General features: G+C 46.5%; 1 protein-coding gene across 1 annotated transcript in view; it reads right to left on the bottom strand.

The window, feature by feature from the left end:
• Window positions 1-20,677, bottom strand: part of LOC111767615 (heparan sulfate glucosamine 3-O-sulfotransferase 4-like) — a 120,205-nt gene extending 99,528 nt beyond the window's left edge. Inside the window, 2 exon segments of the mRNA XM_023616837.2 lie at window positions 19,960-20,311; window positions 20,314-20,677. Coding sequence (XP_023472605.2) covers window positions 19,960-20,311; window positions 20,314-20,677 — 716 coding nt within the window.
• Between the last annotated feature and the right edge of the window lie 3,804 nt (window positions 20,678-24,481).

Below are 24,481 nucleotides of genomic sequence, written 5' to 3'. Positions count from 1 at the left end.
TAAACTGACATAAAGTGTATTTCTTGGTGCCACAGTGGCGGAGGGGACTGTAAGGGGCACAAAAGAACCTTCTTGGATGATGGACGTGTGCTGTACATCTGGATGGTGCACTTGACTACACACATTCATCAAAACTCATCAACGTCACACTTAAATTTTGTAAATTTTATTGAATGTAAATTATGCTTCGATAAAATCAATTTTAAAGGGAGTAATCAAATATTGAATGTGTATAAAAATAGAGGACATGGCCCAGGATTCTGCATCCTCAATAAGCATCTCTAGCAAATCGGATACAGATGGTCTGAGAACAAACATTTCAGAAATGCTGATGGACTGATCATCTACTCAGAGCCACACTCAGGAAGACCTCTAACTGTGCAACGCATGAGCCAATGCCTGATCCTGTTCAAAATGTTATCACCAACACATGTGTGGCCAAGACTGACAATGCCCAACTCACCTTCTCTCCTTCGTCTTTAGTAACAGAAACCTTATTTTTATCTGGGTACATAGTTCCTCAGCCAAAAGACTGTATTTCCCAGCCTCTTTTGCAACTAGACATGGCCATGTGATTAAATCCTGGCCAATGAGAAGCATTTTTCAAGATTTCAAGGAAAACTCCTTTAAAAGGAAGGAATTTGCCTTTCTTTGGCTCTTCTCTACTCCTTCAATTAGAATATGGATGCAATGGCTGGAATACCAGAAGCCATCTTGAACCCTGAGGCAACATATTAAAGATGGAAAAACACCTGCTAAAAGGAGCCTGAGTCCCTAATGGCATGGAGAAATTATGGACTACGTTAGACCAAGCCTAACTCTGGATTTCTTTTATTGAAAACAAAAATAAACTTCTGTCCTATTTTAAGTCACTGTTATTTGGAACGTTTCTGCTATATATATAGCAGCTGAACTTAATCCTAACTCATATCTGCAGCTTACCAATCATGCACTTCACATCAAGCTGGTTGCTTATCCAGTGTGCTGGGCAGCAGAACCAAACTTCAGGCAAATGTCTAGACCCACTGAAAAATGCAACCATAAAAGACATTTGGTCAAAATCTCAACAAATGAAAAAGTATGTCTCCTAGGGGTCTTAACTGACCACAGAACTCAATATCAGTCAACAGTGTGATGTAGCTGACTTAAGAAAGGCAATTCAAAGTCAGGTTATATTAATGGAGGTAGCGTATAAACAACAGAGAAGATGAGCCTTCTAATAGGCTCTGCAGACAATAGATAGAATATTGAATTCATTTCTGCACACTTCATTTGAAGAAGAATGCTGGCAAAATTGAAGGGATCCAGGATGGAACAGAGACAGTGGGCAAGTGCCTAGAAAACGTCAACCAAAGAATTTAGACTACCTAACCTGAAGAAGGGAACACTGAGATGGGATGATACAGATGACGGGAAATATTCGCAAAGCCATCATGTTCTAGAACAATAAGACATTCTGCATAGCTACAGAAGAAGAAAGTGGAGCAGGATGTGAGAGTCAGAGGGAGTCAGTAGTACAAGAAGACCCATCAAACCAAAGAATGAGCTGTCTTAAAGGATATCAACTTCCCTGATACACTGATTGATTAATTGATTTATACCTCATCTTGCTCCCAAAATAAATATCTAACATTTTTAAAGTGATTATGTGATAACACTATTCTGAGTGCTTTAGATGTATAATTCAATTGATTCACACAACACTCTTAAGTAGTTACTAATATTATCCCTATTTTTATGGATGAGCTAATTGAGACAGAAAGGTTAAATAACTTGCCCGAGGTCACACAGATGAGAGGATGGGTGCAAAGCCAAGATTCAAAGACAGAGTTCTAGCCCTCGGAGCCCATGCATTCACCACCAGAAAGCTACACTGTCTCTTTCACGCTGAAACATGCAAGGTTCCCATGATTGCCCCATTACTGGAGCACATCTTAACAGTTAACTGTCTGAGATGTTGAGGTGGCAACTGGGAACTGTGGACCTCTCTGGTACCTTCAATGACCTGGGGCTTTGGGGAAGCTCACTGGGATTCCGGTTTTGTGGAACAGTTGATATCCTGGGTTTGTGACATGTAAACTTTGATGTGAAGGTAACACAACTGGAAGGTGGTTCAAGAGAAGCGTTAGATTTCAGAGGCACATCTTTGTCAGGAAGGTCAAGGCTAGAGATAAAGAATTGGAAACCACCCTTTGCATATGTGACAACTGAAGCCATGAAGCATTCCCATTTGAGAAGGTAGGAAGCAGAGACAAAGGAAGGCAGATGCTAAGGCTCAAACCATGAACCACACACTGTACACAGAGAGCAGAAAGAGAACCCAGTGGCTGATAAGCATGGAAACAGCCTAATGCTACAGAAGATAGTACATGAGCCTTTCAAAAGGCTGAATGACTGAGAAGCATGACAGACCTCTGTTGCTTTTACTTGCCCAGGTTCCATTCCTCTTTATTCTTCTAACAGCACCCTACTTTCCTCTGGGAGCCACCCCTCTCTGTCATGTTTTCCTGGTGTAGTTGACCCCATTCCCCAGAACCCAAGGTTACTCATGTTTCAGACTTGGCCAATAAGCATAGCCTATTCTCCTGATCACCATGGTTGGCTTAGGGTGAACATAAGACCCAACTGGGTCCAATCCAAATCAATGCTGAAACTTTTCATAGAGTTATTAGTAAAGATGCTTGCTCTTTACCACCCAGGGTCCCTAAGCCAGTAAGATGAATGCATAGCGCTGCTGGAAACATCTTTGTCGCTATGAGAGAACTTGGCCACAAATGAAGCAACATGAAGGAAAGAAGAGCCAAGGGACTGACTGGGGGGCAGGGGGAGCATCCGCACACTCAGACCCAGCTATTTGAATATTTACACAAACGTCCTGATTTTCCAGTTATGTAGGCAAATAAATTCTCCTTTTAGTTGGTTTCTGTCACTTGCCACTGAGAGTGATGGCCAATATATCACCACTATGCTTCAGAGACACCTTATCAGAACACGCACTTCTTTATGTATCTACGCCTCTCTAGAACAACACAAATTCCTTGAGAGCAAGAAACGTGCTTCCCCCACATGCCAACACCTAGTACAGGGCCACACACATTCACGGTAGAAACAAACCTCACTGAATGAAGCTGAATCCACTAAAGGAAATAATACAGACAAGAGGACGTGAGAAGCTGCAGAGCATATTTTACTATGATTTCACACAAAGATGATACAATAGCCTCTTTTCACTTTTAAAACTTGATTGAATCTGAAGTTCAGTCAAGTTCACTGAGAAGAGCTCTTCATGACTGAGGACTTTATATGGCTACATAGAGTCCTACCAATCTGGACCCATTGCTTTTTTTTCCCCTCCTCTTTCTCGAATGCATCCTTTAAGGAAATGCAGTGCTGCTACTTAAAATCAAATCTTGGCAAGGTAAACGCTTTCCTTAACACAAAAACAAAACAAAAAAGACTGAGGAGTACATCATTTAAAGTAATGGAAAAAAAAATTATGATCCATCTCTGATGTTCAAATGCAAAATGGAACGGAAAAATGTCTGTGTACAATGAATTTTGCAACACTTGCTAAAGTCCTGCATGGGAAGAAAAGGAGACAAATGATTCAAAAATAGAAATCTCTTCAATTCAAACACCTTTTGCAAAAGTAAAGTGCACACACACAAACCGTATAGTATAATCAAAAATGTAATAGTGACAGATTTGAGACAGAAACTAAAAATCTAGTAATAAGAAACTCTCACCATATCTTTCAAATATATTTACTCATACATTCTTTCTTTCCATGGATCTTGGTAAACAGAGAGATTAAAAAGTAAATATTGGTGGGAGCGGGAAACCCCATCCACTACAGCAATTAAGAATGTAGGTTTGGAAGGGCAGGGAATATGTGAGTCCCTGGCTCTACCACTGTATGACCTTGGACAAGTCATTCCACCTCTCTGAGCCTTAGTTTCCTCATCTACATAAGGGGTAACATAGTAGTGTCCTCATAGGTTGCTGGGATGGAGGGAGAAAACAGCATGGAAAGTGCTTACCACAAAGGAGTGATCATTGTTTTAACTATCCTTTCATTTTGCATGGTTTGAATCAGCCACCACAAAATCAACAAGACTCTTCTACATGAAAGGAGCCACAACCAGAATACCTGGTTGCTAATCGTGGCTCTGTTTCTAACTACTTGTCACTTTGACAATTCACTTTGACAATGATGAGCAATGTCACAGTTCCTTAGGAAACAGGAGCAGGAATCGCAGTCACTATGACAGCCAACTATTGGTGAGTCTTTTGAGTTGCTTGTTCCGTGTTTTTTTAAGCATGTCACTCACTAAAGAGGAGACAGGGAAAGTAGGAAGATACAAATAGCTGCTGTCTAATTGGAGGCTTCAGATAATTAGCAGACAATTCTAAGTCTTCATTTGTTCATTCATTTATTCAATAAATATTTATCAAGTGCAAGGTTCTTTCCTGGATGCTGAGGATACAGCAGTAGACAAAATAGGCAAGATCCTTGCTCTCCGGTAGTATATGCACTAGTGGAAGGACACAAACAAACAATAAGGAAGTAAGCAGATAAACAAGGTGACTTCAGGCAGTGGCAAGTGTACAACAGTAATAAACGAAGTGGCATGATAGAAAGTGACCAGGGCTGGAGGAAGCAGGGATGCAGCCTGTGGATGCAGGTTGTAGTCTGAACACTTCCAGAGGAGACCATTCAGCTGTGAGTAAGTGAGAAGAGGGAGACAGCCAGGCAAAGCTAAGGGCAAGAGCCACAGAGGTGCAGCTTTTCTTGAAGGGGGTGCTATTGGTGTATGGAGTGGGGTTTTTTTCTTATGTGGGTCTGTGCTGAGCGTTGCAGGACATTCGGTATCTCTTGACCCCACCCACCTAATATCTCTATGGAAGGTCCCCTCTGTAGTCACTGGGGCAGCTGAAAATGCTCCCACTCACTTCCCAAGAGGAAGGGCCATAACTGCCCCTTTTGAGAACCACTGATGAAGGAGAGAGCAAAGACAATGACCCTGAGGTAGAGCGGAGCGTGGGCTTTTCAATTAACAGAGAGAGACAGCCAGTGTGTCTGGCACACAGTGAGTGATGGGGAAAGAGGGAGAGTTGAGCTGACAGTCATAAAGGCTTACCTGTTGTACACTGACTTTGCATGCTGCCAGCCGGGAAGATTTTCTGGAGGAGACACAATGAGCAGAGGACAGAAGGCACAGTTACCCACACACTTTCTGCACGTGTCAGGAAAGGGCATACAATTCAGCGAGCAATATAAGGTTTGCTGTCCTGGTGCTGCTATTAGTAAAGATGGGAGAGCAGAGAAAAGTGAGCAAGATACCATATTTCATCAATCTCAAATGGATATTTTTATTCACATTTCAACCTGTCTGAAATAAAAATGTGTCTCATAGTCATCATGACATATTATTACTGCCTGGGCCTGTGCACCAAAACCAGTAACAGCCTGGAAGAAAATCCCGGGGACCATAAGGAGCACTCTGCAAAAAATGCTGCAAGAGCAATGGCCTTGATGGAACTATGAACAGTACTATGAAGAGCATGCCAGGGAAGGACACTGCAACCTGGGGGTGACTTAGAGTCGAACGCCGAAAAGGAAACTTGAGGAATACATGAACCAACTCAGTGCATTTACTTTTTCCAATACATGAGTCACAAGAGTGATAGAAGATAATGTCCAAGCATAGCAAGGCTCTTTCAGTAAATGCAAAATGTGAAAATTCTAAATGCAAAAGGATTGTTATGGTTTAATTGGCAATGCTTTATTCCTAGTGATCACACAAACAAGAGTGCACTGTCTAGATTCGAGGCAATCTGAGAACACTTACTGAGTATCCAGTGAGTGCTAGGAATCTCATATGTGCAGTACAGCAAGTAATCTCACAGCAACCTCCTCAAAATTCATATGATGAATACTACCTCATAGATGTTAATAAGCGACTTCATATAGCACAGTTTCTTTTCTCCCTTCAAATGAATCATACGCAACATTTAAAGAGCCAAGGTCATTCTGTAAGGACATTATGACCAAGAGTGGTCACATCCTCAACGACATGCTCTTCTAACACTGTTCTGGACCACCGCTCCAGTTAGCACCCTTACTATGCCTTTGTGATAGTTAATTTTAGGGGTCAACTCGACTGGGCTAAGGGATGCCCAGATAGCTGGTACAACAGTGCTGGGTGAGTCTGTGATGGTGTTTCCAGAAGAGAGGAGCATTTGAATCAGTAGAGTGAGTAGAGACGATCTGCCCTCACCAGTGTGGGTGGGCGTCATCCAATCCGTTGAAGGCTTGAATAGAACAAAAAGATGGAGGAAGGGCAAATTTACTCTCTCTGCTTGAGCTGGGACATCCATCTTCTCCTGCCCTCAGACCGCAGCACTCCCGGTTCTTGGGCCTTCAAGCTCAGAATGAACTACACCATCAGCTTTCCTGGTTCTCCAGCTTGCAGATGGCAGCCTGTGGGACTTCCTGGCCTCCATAATCACATGAGCCAATTCTTTATAATCAGTCATTAGCTTTCTCTCTCTGTCTCCTATTGTTTCTGTTTCTCTGGAGAACCGTGACCATGACAGCCTTGGAAAATATCTTTTGACTTCTGCTCAGACACCATGAGGAGGCCTATTTGGAGACAACTCTGAGGCATGAAGGGATGAAAGCTTAGACTAGGAGAGACGGAGGGGCCTTTGTGAGAAGCACTGCCAAGTTGAACTTAGTGACTAAGGAAATTAAACTTAGTGACTAAGGAAATTAAACTGGTCCAAGATCTTAGGCAAAGACTTGACCCATCAGAGCCTCTCTGCCTAACTTTTATTCTTCCATCTTGTAGTAATTAGTGCCCCAGTTTTCCTTTGGGGACATCCCTCCCTCTTCTTAGTCTGTGTTGTTTGGGGCAGGCCGCCTTCCCCCTAGCTCCAGGGGCGGCAGGAGACCCAGGGCTATGGGATGCAGCCCAACTGGGGCCAATGAGAATCAGTCTTGGAACGTCCACTGAATCTACTGAGAAAGAAGCATTCCCTTTCCTCTGCTGTGAGCAGGCCATTTCGAAGTAAGCCTGGAACTATTGGCAGCCACACGTAAGGGACATCTGCCTGAGAAGGAAGCCAGCACAGAGCACAGCAAAGAACTGGAGAGAGATGGAACACTGATGGTTTTGAGGCTCTGGGTGCAGCTTGGCCTGAAACCTCTGGACAATGTTGGTTTTTCACTTAGTTGAGGAAATAAATTCCTTTGTGGGTAAAGGGGATGTTACTTGCAACAGACAGAGTCCTGACTTAATCGAAACACTATAGACTACTATGTCCTATAATGCTGATGGCCTAAATGTTGGGGCAGGTGGAGCATGCTGGCTTCTTACCTAGGCTTGGAATGAGACTTCTTCTGCAAGAGCTCAAGGGGCTGGTGGCCAAGTTCTTCAGTGCACGGACATCGGGAGTGCACTCATTGCAATACTCTGCTGAGGGTTTTCTAAACCAACGGCTCGTTCAGAATCCGCAAAGCACACTGCATTGTAGACAGGCTCTTGGTAGGGTCAGCCCTCCATAGCCTGGCGTGGGTGTCCCAGGGGCAATGATGTAAGACACACAAGAAAATTCCACTGGGCCAAAGTAGCCATTGGCCCCCTCACCTGCCCATAACAAAGCCTGAAATCCCCACCATCAGGTGACCCCTTCAGCTTCTAGCACTCTCTCTCTCTCTCTCTCAAAGACTTCTGTTGGTATACACCTGTGTCACACGGGAAATGCCACCTGAACTCACTACCTCACCTGTCCTGATCATGCAGGTCTGCTCGTGACACTCGCTGCGGCCTCCTAGGGAAACCAGATAGGCCTGGGATGGTCTGCTTGCTTGTGGCTGAGTGCTCCACCATACTGTAAATTCCTTCAGAGGGCAGAGTTGTGTCTTTCCTGGGCCCCGCTGTACCCCGGCACCTCATACAGTGCCAGGAACAGAAGCACACAATCCACATGTGTTGAGTAAATGGTTGTATGGCAAGCAGCCCTGGGCTTGGGAGTTAGGGGTCTGGTTTCCAGTCCTCGCTCTCCCCCAAGCCTACATGCTCACAGTCATGCTGTGCCCTTCTGAGGGCCTGAGTCCTCATTCCAACAAACGAGGAGGTAGGCCTCTGAGACCTGGCTGGGAATCCTGCACCGATGGGTTTGTTTGGCCTATCCTCTGATTTTATACATTTGTAACAATCTAAAAAACGGGGAGGGGACCAGTTCCGTGGCACAGTGATTAAAGTTCCACGCACTCCACTTCAGTGGCCCAGGTTCACAGCTTTGGATCCTGGGCACGGACCTACACCAATCATCAGCCATGCTGAGGCAGCGAATCACATACAAAATAGAGGAAGACTGGCACAGCTGGTAGCTCAGGGCTAATCTTCCTCACCAAAAAAAAAAAGAGAGAGAGAGACCTGGGAGATTTCATAGAAAAGTTCATATCTCTGGTTTTTCTTGCGAAACATAAGCTCTGACAACACTGAGCCCACAGTGCAAAGGGCAGCAACGGGCTAGAAAGGAATCAGGGCTGTGTCTTTGGGTGAGGCCCCAAATCTCCCAGCAGCCACAGTCCCATCGTAGTCCTGCAGCAGCACCATATGTCGGCTGCCATTTATGATTACATGGCCCTGTGTCTTTTCTTTTAGTAAATAAACATCTATAAAGACATAGCAACAGAGCCACGTTTTAAAAAATTTTGAGAGAGAGCACATTTCTTTGTAGGAGTGAACTTAATCTTCACACACTTAATAATACAATCTATCATCCATGTAGCACTTATTATACATGCCAGCTACCATTCTAAGCACAGTACATTTGCTTAACCCATTCAATCTTCAGAGTAACCCTATGAGATAGGTACTATGAGTATCTAGATTTCAAAAAAGAGGAAACTGAGGCACAGAAAGGTTAAGTAATTTGTCCAAGGTCACACAGACAGTAAGCAGCCAAGCTAGGATTAGAACTTAGGCAACATGCAAGAACCCATTACACACCACTGCCCAGTGCATCTGAGCTCAAAGAACCCAGCCTAACTCACACGCAGACTGCTGCACTCACCTGTTCACTAATCTGGTCTCCCCCGCTTCCCCACCCTTTCTCAGAGGGGGATGCTGACACCCAGAGGTGGGAAGTGAATTTTCCCCCAAATTCATAGAGAAAACTTGAGACAAGACAGGAACCAGAATCCAAGCCAACTGACTTCCAGCCCACTGCTCTGTTTTCAACACCATGATGTTTAACCCTGGACCCTAGACTGAAGTCAAAATCTCATATAGCTTCTTTCTGCACCAAGAGAATTGAGCCATTTGAGAGAGTTTCACTCACTGCTTTGTAACATGTGATGCCCATGACCAGGCGTGATACTCGGGGACATGGGGAAACAGCCCCAAATACAGAGGGATGTCCAGCGTCAGCTCATACAAAGCGTCCACTGGCAGACAGGTGACTCCACTGTCACCCTGCACCAAGATGCTTGATGAGCAGACTATCCAGCAAGTCCAGTTATCTGAACCCAGGTTCAGGATGGAGAGAGTCAAGATTACTCAGTTAAATAATAACCAAAGAGGGGCCAGCCCAGTGGTGCAGCGGTTAAGTTCGCACATTCTGCTTCGGCAGCCTGGGGCTCACCAGCTCGGATCCCAGGCACAGACCTACACACCGTTTGCCAGGCCCTGCTGTGGCAGGCGTCCCATGTATAAAGTAGAGGAAGGTGGACACGGATGTTAGCTCAGGGCCAATCTTCCTTAGCAAAAAGAGGAGGCTTGGTGGCAGATGTTTGCTCAGGGCTAATCTTCCTCAAAAATAATAAGAAGAATAACCAAAGATAAAAAAAGTGTATCTCACATCACCATTTTTTTAAATAATAACATGCAGTGCTTCCGTCTTGATAAACTCTAGAATATGTCATCCAGTGTCTCCATTTCCCCATGTCCTAGAGGAAGAGGAAGCCTAGGTAGAAGGTTCTAGAAATTCCCTACATGGGATGGATCTCAGAGACCATCTATTGGGAAGGCACCTTTCACCCATAAACTTACAAGGTAGGTGTCGTGATCCACGGATGCATCAGAATGTATTACTTTTATTATTACGATGAATGTTGCCAACAATAACGCTGCCATTGTACGGCTGTTTACCGTGTGCTAACCACCTTGCTAAAAGCCTTCCGTGCTCTATCCTCCTAATCAGCATCACTATGCCAGGAAGTAGGTACTATTGCTACCCTCGTGTGACTGATGAGAAAACAGAAAGCCTGAGAGGGTAGATGACAGGCCCAAGGTCTCACAGCTAGAAAAGAGCAGGAGCAAGACCAACAATTAAAACACACGGCTTCTGATAACCCAGCTGCACTGCCTCCCTCCAGAAATCTAACTGATCCCACTCAAAGCAGTGGGGTGCCTTTGAGGTTTTGTTGTTGTTATTGTTAGATCGGTCGAGACTGCACAAGACTATTGGCAAAGCCATTTCTTGAGGCTTCTTCAGGGTGTCAAGAGCTCCATGGGATCACCCAGGTTCAGAGCATCCTTTGTGACACCCAGAATGTCAGCTGAAGGTCAATGGGTGTCACTGTGAAAAGCTAGAAAAGGAGACACCTGTTGCTCTCCTGGGCTTCTTAGCATGAAAATAATCATGCATTTCCTACGGTTTGGTGGCAGATTTACAAGGGTCAGCCTAAGAGATGGCATATCAAGGTGGCTCATCAAATGAGTCGGTGAGGATGAGAATATCAATTGATTTGAGCAGACATGTGTTGAAAGGACTCATACAATGTAAAAAGGTAGCTGAAGTAAAGTGCCTCCAAAAAGCGCGGCCCACTTGGCAATTTTTCCTGATGCTCACCTGGTCCCTAGGGTTTGGGAGGGCAGGGAGAGGAGTGAGAGGAAGACGAAAGGAGGGGGGAAACTACAATATTTGTTTTAAAGACATAAGTTTGAAAAACAGAAAGCCTGATCCAGTTGCTGTGACTGAAATGTTCCCTGGATTCCGAGAAGGCAGGCCATCTCTAGTCACATCGCTTAAGGATTCTGTGACGTTTCTCTATCCCAATCTTGGATCAGGAGAGGCCAATTGGAAGTGCAGCAAAATGATTACACTCCCTGCTCCTTTGAAACATTATGAAAAGGTTTCTCCCTCCAAAGTAGGTCCTAAAAACATTGTTTAGTCACTGTGGGACGGCCAAGAGAGAAGAGTAAATCTTCTATTAGTCCCAAGGAAGTTCTCAGATTTGCATATAATAGAAGGAAACATCTTTACGTTCCCAGCAGCTTGGACTTGCCTGACCTCGAGTCGTGTTGGGATGGCAGCACACGTTAAAGGGTCTGCTCAGCAGGCGTGGGATGCCCAAACCCTGCACATTCCAAAGAAAGGACTGGCCCTTGACCATGTGCTGGAAGATAACCTCTGAGCCCTTGGAATATGCTGCCTGATGAGAGTGTCTCACTGGACTGCACCAAATAGTTTATGCAAACAATGTGTTTGACAATGAGAAGCTGTTTCTGTTTTCCTGGCACCCTGGGCCAGCCCATATCAGCTTGACCTCTGGAGGGTGGAGGACCTGGAGACTGAGTGGCTAAAGTCAGTCATGTGGGCACTCCAGGCCTATACAAGTGACCTTCAACACAATTCCTGGACTCCAAGCCTCAGAGAGCTTCCCTGATTGGCAACACTCAGCACGTTTGTCACACACCACTGCTGGGAGAATTAGCACTGTCTGTGCCACTCCACTCAGATGGCACAACTGGAAGCTCGGGTCTGGTTTCTCCTGGCCTCTGCCCAGCGTGTCCTTTTCCTTTGCTGAATTTCGTGTGTATCCTTTCACTGTAATAAACTGTAACTATAACAGCCCAAAATTAACCCTTTGTCCCTCTTTCCTGGTTAAAATACTCAGAGAGATCAGACACCTATCCCAAGTAGATCTTTATAGGTTTAATAAACATGTGGCTAGACTGGTCCCCACTTCTTCTAGCAACAGAACCCTTGAACACCTCATCTTCATGGGGAAACTATTCCCTATGGTCTCAATGGGACTAGCCCTGGTTGCTTACTCCCCCCACCACTCCAGGCCAAACGGGTGGCTACATCAGCCAGGCCCATCAGGGTACTACACAATGGCAGCTTTAGGAAGGAGCATATGACCCAACCTGGACCAAAGGCATCTCCAGGAACTTCTTGCAGAAGCTCTTAAGAAAAATTTTTTCCAAATCACTTATCTACCTAAGTTTCATGTAGCCTCATTATTAATTATCTCAGTGATCAGACATCACAAACGTGAACTTACATTTATAAGTTAAGTACTTTGTTCAGTGTGCCCATACATCTTTAGATCAGCAAAACTGTACTCACGAAAATATGGGTATACGCTTCTCATTTGGAGGCAATCCATCACGGAATCTTCTTGGCCTTCGGGAACTCAGCTTTGCTTGAATGTGTGGTCATTTCATATGGGCCTTTGGGGTGGAGCCGTCTGTGTTTTAATGGAGAAGTTATTTCCTTCTCTATGGTTTACTACTGCTTTTGGTTGAGGGTATTTTTACGTGAATAGAGCTAGCTGAAAATTTTCAAGAGACCAAGAAAAGAGACTATAAAATTTAGAAAATTTTATATTTCTGGAATTTTCAATAGCATTTACAATTCAACACAATGCAGAGGAAAACATTACACTAGAGACTTCCGTAATGGGGTTTAACAATTCTGTAATTTGGGGGAAAGCATAAACCTCTCAATTTAAAAAAAATGTATTACTTCCAAAAGAATTAAATAAACATATAATGTTTGTCTCGGGTTGCTGCTTACCATCTTGCCTAAAATGTAGTGAGAAAACCTATCTGAGAATGAGGCAAGGTAGAGACAAACCAGGCAAAGAATGGAAAGAGACAGAGACCTTGTCAAATCATTCAAGCCCCTGGATTCAGCTTTTCCTGAAGCCACTTACCCCAAAGACTTCCTAATTACATAAGCCAATAAAGCATCTTTTTTTGTTGATAATAATTGAAGCTCAATTTCTATCATTCACAACCAAAAAAGTATTGCCTAATTGATGTGTTGCTTTGTTTCCCTGTAAATATGCTTTACACATTCTTAAATAAAGATTGAAAAAAAAAAAAAAAAGCAAAGGCAGGCAACCCTAACTAGTGAGTGTTAAGAAAAAAAAAATCAACTGCTTGCTTTTAATGAATGGCAACATGGGCTGAAAAGCTCCCTTAGTGAATTATAATTTCAGAGTGAAATTCCCAAGACAGTTACAGAGGAGCTTGTCAAACCGCAGAAACCAGTGGAATCAAGACATTACTTGAAAGATCGTTGGTTCAATCAGTTTCAGAAATAGCATCCATTATGTAAACCCAAAACCTTTAAAACTTTCTAACGTACAACCCTGGCAATCTCTCATTCACCTAAAGTCTCAAGGCCCCTCTCCTGACTCAATTTAAAACTAAAAATGCCTGGTGTGACTTACAAAAGTTAAAATAATTAAGTCATGTTATGATGGCAGGAGAACTCCAGGGAAAGTGGCCAAATCGCAACATAGGGAGTTTGGCGGGGTCTGCCAGAACAGTCCTGCCTTCTCCAGTGCCTTCAGCTCTGCAGAAAAATGGAAGGCAAAGCATGCCCTCGGCATTCTAAATACCTCAGTCCCTCTCCACTGCAAGCGGCCTCCATTCCTATTGTGGGCTCAAGAAAATATGAGAAGGAAAGCCCCGAGAGCCTGCCCCCTTCCATACCCCGTCCCCTTAGTGGAGAAGGCTGGCTGCAGGTACCCCAGGAAATCAGACTCTTCTCCTCCTTCGGCTCATGTCATAGTAGACCAAATTCTGGAATCGGTTTGGATTATTCTCTGGAGAGCTACTTAAGATCCGCTTCAGGGTTTGAAATCCCTCATTCAGACATAATCTTGAAATGAAAGACGATTTGCTAATGAAAAATGCATTACAGCTTTCTCTGTAGGGCCTTCCGTACTGATAGGCAGGATAAAAGGAAGGAATTGAAGGAAAATGAAGGAGAAATGCAAAGGAAAAGGAAAATTAGGAGAGAGAGGAGAGAAGGAGAAGAAGAAATTTATCATGTCACACACTCTGCGTGAGGGCACTTTTTAAGGGCCACTTCATTTCACCCTCACATAATCACTTGCAAGTAAGCAACATTGAGCCCATTCTGCAGACAAAAAAATGGAGGCTTGGTGATATTAAGTAACTTGTCTAACGTCACACAAAGAGGATGCAGCGGCTTCTGACTCAGAGATACAAAAACAGCCTCCAAACAATGTTGCTCCTACAGTGCTCTCGTGCTTCCTCTGAAGGGTCTAACACAGACGTCTGCTCCAGAACCAAAGCATTTTAGTGGGCGAATGGGCCCTACGGAGACAATATAACCTCATCAGAAAAGAAACAGGGATTTAAAAAAAAAGATGAAAAGAAAAGAAAAGGAGAGAAAGAAACAATTTAATATGACACCCAACAGAACTAGGATGGGGCAAGGCAAAGCCAGAAGCCAATTTTTCTAACTCTCAGGTCTTACTCAATCCACCTGACCAGAACCTATTATATAAGTATAGTTTATCAATATGGATCAAATAGGGGACTGCCTCATTAATGAGCGAAAGGCTGAAAATTTTCCCAACTTCTGGAAAATGTTCATTGGGAACAAATGGGAAACTTACTGGGGAATTGTCTTTTTCTGCCTCAATGTTCCTCTTTCTACCCAGCTCCTTTTGCTGTTGTTGCAATGTATCTGGGAGGTATTTGCCCCACGCTCTTGCAACATCTGCAAAGGGGGAAAACTGTAACCTAAAATAGCACACAGAAGCCACAATTCTGACAACCACAAAGGGTACGGGTGTGCCAGTTACTTTCCGAAATGAGTTTAAGCCAGAGTCACAGACTGGTAGCCGGCTGGCTGTACCCAGCCCACAGGTGGGTTTTGTTTGTCCGCAGTGCTGGCCCACACTGCGCTCGGAAGAAATTTCCATCTGTTGCCAGCATTAAACACCAGATAATTTCACATCAAAAACTGGATTTCCAGTTTCTCTCACCAAGTGGAAGATCTGATAACCCTGATGCCACATTTGCACGTGGAAAAGAGTAGCTGCCCCTTTAGACAGAGCATGTGCGTCCCAGTTTCTCCCCACCTGGTCTATTTCACTCATTTACACAATCGCTGTGGGCCCAGAAGGCATGTGAGTTGGTGACCCTTGGTTTAAGAGGTTAAGCAGATGTAGACTGCAAAGCCAATCATTATTAGACTTTTCCTAAAAACACCCCCAATAACAGACTCTTCTCTCAGTATTAAGACAGCTGTGACAGAAGGTAAGGCCAAAAGGATTTGAGAAATGGAAAAACCCAGTAGTTGAGTCCATTTGGATTTTTGGTCTAGGATACTCAATTTTTGCTTAGAAAATACATTCACTTTTATTATTTCATTTATTCCTCTCAACAATCCTGCAAGGAAGGAATTATTCTCAGATAAACAAACTGAAAATGAGTGATGTTAAATCAGTTATCCAACCAAGATCATCTAACTAGCAAGTTGCAAAACCCAATTTTGTCCAGCTACAAACACCTTGCTTTTGAAATAATGAAAGAACACTCTGTAAGGTCACAAGGCCTGTTTCCACCTCAGGGCCTTTGTACCTGCTGTTCCCTCTATTGGAAACCTCTCCACCTAGATCTTCACATGGAAGGATCTTACTCTTTCACTTCATTTACATCTCCACAGAGAGGTTTCCCCTAACCATTTGACTTAAAATAATATCTGTGCATGCACACACACACACCCCAATTACTCTCTAGACGCCTGCTTCTCAAAGTGAGGTTCAGGGATCAGCAGCATCAGCATCAACTGGGAAGTTAGAAATGCAGAGTCTGAGGCCCCTCCCCAGACCTGCTGAATCAGAATCTGCATGTTAACAACACCCCAGGTGATCCACGTGCATTTCAAGTTTAAAAAGCACTGCTCTACAGGAGCCCTGCCCAGTGGAAATGCAATGGGAGTCACAAGTGTCATTTTAAGTTTTCTACAGCCACATTAAAAAGGTTAAAAGAAAGACCATTTGTTTGCTGTCTCCCCTACCGCCCTACTAAAAGATGTCATTTCCACAAGAACAGGTCCTCCCTCTGTCTTGTTCTCCACTTTATCCCCAGTACCTAAAACAGTACTGGGCACATGGTAAATGGTATTAAGTGTTTGTTGAATGAAAGAAGGAAAAGATATTCTAGTACCTTCTGTGCAGCAGCGTGGTACAGGGAAAGAAACCAGCACTCTGAAATTGGACAGATGTGGTCAACTCAACCACTGACCAGCTGAGCAACCTTCAGCAAGTGGTTCACCCTCCGGGAGCCACCTGGAGTGTAAACCAGGAATGTTGCTGTTTAACTCACAGCCTCATCATGACACCCCGATGTGATAACATGTCTGTGAAGCACCAACCACCACAATCACAGGCATTCAATCAATGCCAGCGCCTTTCCATTGTCCTCTTTCATTCTCCCCAAATACCACATGCGAATAACGCTGCTGACCACTTTCCTCTGTGTGGCATGAGCATGACTGAAGCTGTTTTCCTGAGTTATTTTCCCCCAGCCAATGGGACCTGCGTATTAACTGCTACCACTGCAGACAACTGGAAACCGTGGAGGGTCACTTCTCCTCACCCTGGAGCTGAATGGCTCCCAGAGCAAAGTGGTCAGGGTTACTGTTCAGTCTGTCAACCACGAGGGAGGCCACAGCTCGAGTCGTCTCTGTCACTTTGATGAGTTCTGCTGTGGCAGCCAGTTGGCCCGCCACAAGGTCCATCCCTTAGGAGAGTTCAAGGTCTCTGCCCAACCAGAGTGTATCGGCTCATACTGAAAGGTGTGTTCTGGCTTTACCCTTTTATTTGGGGGGTGGACAGAGGAAGGAGTGGAGGGTTTAATCTACTCCCAATTATTAATCACTGGCCTCTGTCCATCCACCAAGTGAGGCTTGCTTCTCCATAGTTTTAACACACACATCCTAATCCATCAGTCCATCCTGCCCTGAAAATCCAATGCACATGTTCTCATCTCAGATGTGTCTTTGACTCACGTTAGATCAACAGCACAGCAGAAAGCAAAACCCAGATTTAGATACAGCCTGAGGGACACCAGAAATAAAACTGCTAGGGCTACCTAGTTGGATATGAGGAAACCCCAAGCCAGCTGTGCCGAGAGCAGCCCCAATTTCTTCTCGCTCTCCCTCTTGCTGAAAACACAACCAGAACAGAAACACTAGCAGAATTAGTAGGCTACTGGGAAACACACTGAAAACAAAAACAAAAACAAAATAAATATATGGGGGGAAATCAAAGCCTTTAATTAACCTGTGGATCTCTAACCAGTTAAACAGTAGAGTAAGATTTCAGGCAGAATACGCAGTATAACCATTTAAGTAGCGATGCCACCACTGAAAAGACGCAGCTGCACCAGGGAACCAAGAGGAAGGGTTTCTGTTACTGGTTTGAATCAATGCCACTGTTTCCTTTTCTACAATAGAGTGAGGTTGTCATCCCCTCTTCCTACATGGGAGAGAGAGGAGCCTGAAGAGGTGCAGCAAGCAAAAATCCCACAAATGTCCTCAAAGCACTGCTGTCCTTCATAAGGCTGGAGAGCGGTCCAAGGCCAGTGCCAGCCCACTCGGCTCCTGCAGGTCCAAGGGGTTTCTGGGAGTCTTCTCAACAGCCAGGTTTGGGTGGCTAATGATTCCCTCTATGTTAGACAGATTCTCCTCCCGCACTTCCAATCGGCACCACTGAGCCTAAGGGTCTCCCACAGGCAAGTCACTGGGGTAGCAGATCGAGGACACAGAGACACCGCATGGTCCTCTGAAGTGAGGATCAAGAGGATCCAGTCCTGTCCACACCTCTCCAGTGGAACAGTTCTACAGGTGGCTACCAAATACTGACACCCAATACCACAAGGTCCAAATACCACAAGTGATGGTGAGAGTACCACAGAGCTGGAATGACATCTTCAGTAGCGATGTCATGACAGCGAGGCCGGTTCATACCTTCCTTTCCCAGCCACAGTGTAAAACAACGTGAGAAAATCTGGCATCTTCTACCCTTTCATTCAGAAAATTCTCCAGACCCTACGATAGGACTTCCTGACACGCACTCCACCACGCACACGTCATCAACGTTATTTCAAGTCACCTGAATCAAACACCCCATCTCTATTTCCAGCTGCCACAAAGCAACACAACACATGTTGGAAAGGTCTGATCTTCAGGCCTTCCTCTCCCCCAAAGGGCATCTGACACTTCTCACAAGATACACAGCTTTAAAATTAGAACTGGAAAACACCACACTGACCCTCATAGGGCTGAAGCTACCCCACAGCAGAAATCAGAACATTCCTACAACAATTAAACAACCAAAACCTTCCCAAACATCTCCTTCCTTCTCTAGTTGGCTGTTGTTGCATTAATCATCCTGACACCTTTTTAATTATAATCTCAAACTGGAAGCCATGACTTGCAATGTTATAAATACTGATTTTCCAGTTCAAGTAGGCATTGACTGGTTTCTGTTTTGATAGGAAGGGGCTGTTTGCAGCCTCCTAAAATGTTGCAATTAGTTCTCTCTGTTGAAACAGACGAGACATTAACAGACACATTTGCTGTTTCCGTTTAACCTGCTGGAATGTTTATGCCTAAGTGTACTTCTCTCAAGCTTTGAAAGCATAAGGCTATTTTCTAAAGCGGAAGGAATCAATCAATACATATTATATATTCATATATAATAGATATTATATAATATACATATAGTAATATATATTATTATATAATACACATTTACTATATATTTTTGAAGTTAGGTTATTTCTAAAACTTTCGCAGGCTGTAATTTAAACTTAGAAAGCACATCTCTTCAACAGCAAGGCAATTTGTCAGGAAACAATCCTTATTTTACCTATTGGCCTTGTGAAGATGATAATACCACTTTAGCTGACAAAGCCTGTGTTTGTCTGACAATTCTAATTAATTACTGAGACGCAACAGAGATGGGACCAGCCATCCAGATGTTTTTCAGAAAGAGATAAAAGGGGGGGGGGAGCAAAGGAGGTTTGCCTTTTGGGCTTCTGCTCCAGTGTTTTTTAAATGTTATGGCGGGCAAGAAAGCCGGATTACTAATTTATTTTACCTGCACTTAACTTTCTACTCTCCTCTCCTTTCCCTCACCGCTGGGAGACGGTGGAAGAGAAGGGAGATGAACATCTCACAAGACAGAAGCTCTAATCTGTTGCCAAGGAGGCGCCTGTTAGAAAGGGCAGGGGTGCAGGATGTAAAAACTCTTAGGGCACCGACTGTCGTGCAGACCTTGATGCTCCTGATGCCAAAGCAACCCAGGGTTGCTGGAGATGGGGAACATTCTCAGTCTTTTCTAGCAAGCCAAAACTCGCCAGCATCATCTTTTTAACTGTTCCCTGTTCATTTTGTTCTAACCTGAAAATACCAAAGCCGGATTCCAGACACGCAAATACGTTTGAGGGCGATTTTGAGAGATTCCAGGAGACCTCAAAGCCCTTCAGTCAATCTAGCTATCCTGCTTCATGACTTAGCGTCCCCAACGCAGCAGCGCAGAGCCCCACAAGAGCCTGGGCTGGGAAACACCCCGCGGGCACTTGGGCTGGGGATTCCCAGGCGTGGAGCTAGGCAGCTTCAGAAAGCACCTCCCTGGGTGAGGAGCCTGAGGCAGGCAGGGCAGTGTGACACCAGCTCCCCTCGCCCTGAAATACAGTGATCCCTGGCCAGCCTCCAGCCCTCTCCGCGCTCCCCCGAGCAGCCCCGCCAGGGTCCGCCGAGCCCTCGTGGGGCGAAGGGCTCTCGGGGAGGTGCCTGGATGTCGAAGGGCGTGGGAAGCCGCAGCTTTCCCTCTGGGTCTTCCCCACGCATCTATCCCCTGCGCCGAGCCCAGTGTCCTACCTGTACCACTCCAGCCCCTTTTCGTAGTTCCTGTCGAAGAAGTGTGGCTCTACGCCCACGGCCCACACGTCCGCGTGGACTCGGATCGCCTCCAGCAGCGCGCGGGTGCCTCCTTTCTTGACCCTGATGATGAGCGCCTGTGGCAGCTTCTTCTCCCCATAGTCAGGGGTGCTGAGGCCGCCGCCCCTCTCGCTGCTCCCGTTGGCCGCTCTCCGGCCTGCGAGCTCCTCGTCGGTGGTGCTGGACTCCTGCGCTTCGCTCTCCAGCAGCGCGCTCTGCGCCGTGATCATCTCGCCAGGGGCCAGCGGGGTGCGGAGCCAGGTGTCCCGAGCGCCCCCGCCGCCGCTCGCCAGCCCCAGCCGTCGGCCCCGGGGGCAGCAGGCTGCTCGGAGGGCTCCGGGGGCTCCCCGCGGCTCGCGTTGTCCGGCGGCGGCGCGGGCGGCTGCGAGGGGGTGCCGAGGCGCACGGGGGGCGGCAGCAGAGAGGGTGGCGGCGGGCTCGGCGGGGGCTCGGCGGCGGCGCGCGGCGGCTCCTGCAGCGCCAGGAGGAATTGCAGGGAGCCCGAGCCGCCCAGGAGGCTGTAGCACAGGTAGGTGACGGACAGGGACAAGGTGCACAGAAAAAGCAACTTGCGCGCCGGCGGCCACTTAGCAGAGGCGCTGGGCGGCGGCGGCGCGGTGAGAGGTGGAGGCGGAGGAGGTGCGGGCCACGGGGCCATCGCGGCTCCCGGCTCGCGGCGGCGGCGGCGGCGGCGGCGGCAGCCCCCGGCGCTGCCCGGACATGGTTTCTGCCGCCGCCGCCGCCACCGCCGCCGCCCAGCCGCCCCGGCTGCATGAAGCGACGCCGCTGCACCCCCGGCCCTGGCCGCTGTCCCGCTGCGCCGGGGGAGAGCCCGGCTGCATGGCCCCCGTCCCCACTCTTCCCGCGGAGTCCGGGTGGCCCTCCACCACCCCCGAGGGGGGCGCGCTGACCCGCCGGCTGCACCTGCTCCGTCTGCAGCGCCCCCGCTTCGCCGGCTCCGCCGCGGCTCCTGCTTCAGCTTCTGCCGCCAGGCGCTGTTGCAGCCCAGAGTTCCTTCCCCGCTGCTAACTTTCTGCCGGAAGAGAGGAGAGGCGCGGAGGGGAGGCGGAGGGGCACGGGCGCGCGCCCCGCGCCGCCGAGGGCAGGGGGAGCACGCCTCGCGCGCGCCTGCGCAGGGGGACGCGGAACGGAGGCGTGCGCTAGGGCTGGGGCACCCCGCCCCGCACCACATTCATGCTGGAGGGATTCCCCGCCCAATCCCGGGTGCTTCCCTTCCCCTGGGAGCCTGGGACGCCAGTTTCTCCTTCCCTCTCCCGATACTTTCAGAGATGTAGACCCCTCAGCCAGAACCGAGAGGCCCCCCTGACATGGAGCATGTGCCCTGTTCTTCACGGTGCCCCCCCCCGAGTGCCCTCATACATTTATGTTACTTGCCTGGATGCTGCTAATGAGGACACTTCCCAGTGTCCCTTCTCCCTCTTGTCCACAGATAGTCCTACTTAAATAAGAGACTCTTGAAAGAACGGAACCCCATTGGTGAAATGTTAGGCCCCACAACTGATGGGGAAGAGGTGATTTTGGGGGAGAGGAGCTTTGTAGATTTCTCACTTGGGCACTTACCTGTTTTGTTCTCCATCCAGGTTTTTTCTGGGAGCAAGTTCTTGAGAAACCTATAATGAAAAGTAGGAGCTATCTACATAGGAAGAACTCAGACTTCATTCAGCAATTCCTTGGGGGTCTGGAGACTGGATAGAATACTTTTTTCTTTTTCCATTGCCAACACCCATGCCCATTCAGGCCTATGTGAGTTTTTACAATGCTGCTCCAACTGGTCTCCAGGCCTCCAGCGTGCCTCATTTCTCTTCATCGTAGAGGACAATAGCAGATCAATGTTTCTGAGGCATGGCTCCACCAGTGCCCTCTCTGATGCAGAAACCTTCCTCTCACTGCCTACCTGATAGACTCCAACTCTCTGCCTTAGCACTCAAGGGCCCCTCCGCCTTGCATGTATCCCACAGTCCTGCCAAACCGAACAGTACCCACTACCCAAAAGCACACATTGCATTCTTCTCTTTCACCTCTGACTGATCAGATGATAGAGTTGAAACAAAGCCATCATTTGCTAGTTAAGTGACTTTCAGACAGGTCATTTCACCTCCCTGACCCTCAGTTTCTGCATATGTAAGTGATGAATAGTAAGACTCACCTCATATTGTTTTTATAAAGAATTAAATTGACTTAGAGAGCATATGCAAAAACAGCTGTCTCCCTGCCTGACATGCTGCAGCCACCAATAATTATTTGGACCTAAATATTGGCTCATGCCATGCCCTGCTTCTTTTCCTCTTAAAACCTTATCCTTGAAAAATAGGCGTGTACCCTTTCTTAAAAACCAGCCCAAGGTGTAAACTGAAGTTCACTTTCCTAAGCTGCTCAGTGACATTTATAACGCCAAGTCTAATGCCTTAGATCGTTTTTTTTTTTATATAAGCAAAAGAAGCTAACTCTGCCTAACTTCAGTTTGCTTATTAAAGAAATTGACTAGAAGGATTTATGGTAACTCACATAACTGAAGGGAATTTTTGAGAAATCAACAAACAAAAAGCAAAAATAAGCTTTGGAAGTCACAATACAGCATAGTGTATAGTTATTATTACTGCCGTTCACCAGATATTGTCAGCTCTTCTCTGGCCCACAGAAGGGATGTATCTTCTTGGCCCCTTAAAGTCAGATCTGACTCTGTGACCCTTTGGCGAATGAAACTTGAGCAAAAGTGAGGTTGTCTCTTCCAGACAGAACCTTTCGCAAACAGTGGGAGTGTGTTTTTCCTGCCTGGCAGTTGTGCAAGAAGTTGGATCGAGCCTCTTTTAGCTGCCATCTACTCAATCCTCTAGACTGAGGAACAATAATACAGAGCCAGCCCCTGATGACACGGAGCACGATCGAGAAATAAACCTTGGTTATTTTTAGCTGAGACTTGGGAGTTTGTTGTGAATACAGCACAACATGGACTATCTGACTGATGAAAACATACATATTATCAATTTCCTCTGCTGTTGACCAAAATGACTTCAGTGAGCCAATATTAGAATTCCTTTTCACAAAGGTGGATAAGTGACAGAATAGAAGCCTACACTGTCCCAGTAGTGTAGACAGATACCATGTCTTATATATAGCAAAGATATTTCCTCATTTTGTCCTTTACCTGTCAATAAAAAAGTATATCTATAGAAATCTGGAGGTAAAGCTCCAGACAAAGCCAACATGGTGACAATGAGGAACATTACATACTTGTAAAAGGAGCAACGGATGAGAAAATAATAATAATGGCCGGGAACTTATAGAACCTTGCATTGAAAGGGATCTCATATGGAACTCAGGAAATATTTATAGCTGAAAGCACTACATGACAAAATCTGGTGGACGGAATTAAACAATACTTAGAAGAAAGATATCTTCAATATACTTATCTAAAAAGAAAAATTAGAAACCAATGAGCTACTTATTCAACAAGTTAGACAAAGAGCAAGACAGTAAAGTCAGGAAGAAAGGAAATGATAAGATAAATGCCAAACCTTTGTCTCTATTTATTTGCTCTTTATTTATTGCTATGGACTGAATTGTGTCTCCCCACAGGATCTTTCTCCCTCCAATACATGATCCAGTCCAGAATCAGGTTTTGCATTTAATTGTTGTGGCTCTTTAGTCTCCTTCAATCTGGAAACAGTACTTAGCCTTTCACTGTTTTTCATGAATTAGACAACTTTGTAAAATACGGCAGGTTATTTTGTAAAATGTCCCTCAATTTGGGTTGGTCTGATGTTTCTTCACGGTTAGATTCATGGTATATATGCCTGGCTAGAATACCGTAAAAGTGATGTGTGCGCTCAGAAACTTACACCGAGAGGCCCACGAAGGTCATGTGCCCACTCATTGGTGATTTTAATTTTTCTCATCCGATAAAATTGTCATCTAGTTTCTCTACGTAATTAGTATTATCCACTTGTAACTAATAAATTCTCTGAAGAGAGACAGGGCCGCGCTTCCAGGAAGAGTCGCGACAGAAGTGAGACTGCGCCATTGACCTTGCCCGCAGCCTCGTGCCGCGCGGCCACAGCCGCCGGCTCCGAGGTGGGGGGGAGACGCGGTCCCTCCGGGAAGCCGCGGCACCAGGTCCCGCATCTGAGAGAGGCCGGAGAGGAGGGACGGAGGCTTATTCCTCCCGCCCGCGCGGACCGGACCGTGAGGAAGGAACGGGCACCCTCGGCGCCATCCTCCAGAAGGCGCCTGACGCCCTGGCCCACCCTCAGGGCCCTGGCCGGCGGCAGACGGCTCCCCACGCGCCTCGGCTCGCCCCCGAGGAGGCCGGGGAGTCCCGCCCCCGGCCCCCCCCCCTTGCTGGAGGAAGACCCCCCAGGGCCCGCTGCGGGAGTCTCCGCGAGTCCTCAGCAACGTGTGGACGGCTCAGGGCTCGGACGGCAGCGGCCAAGCCGCCGAGCGG

The sequence above is a fragment of the Equus caballus genome, chromosome 13, assembly GCF_041296265.1.
Source record: "Equus caballus isolate H_3958 breed thoroughbred chromosome 13, TB-T2T, whole genome shotgun sequence".
Taxonomy (NCBI): Eukaryota; Metazoa; Chordata; class Mammalia; order Perissodactyla; family Equidae; genus Equus; species Equus caballus.
This window is presented reverse-complemented; position numbering and strand designations above follow the sequence as displayed.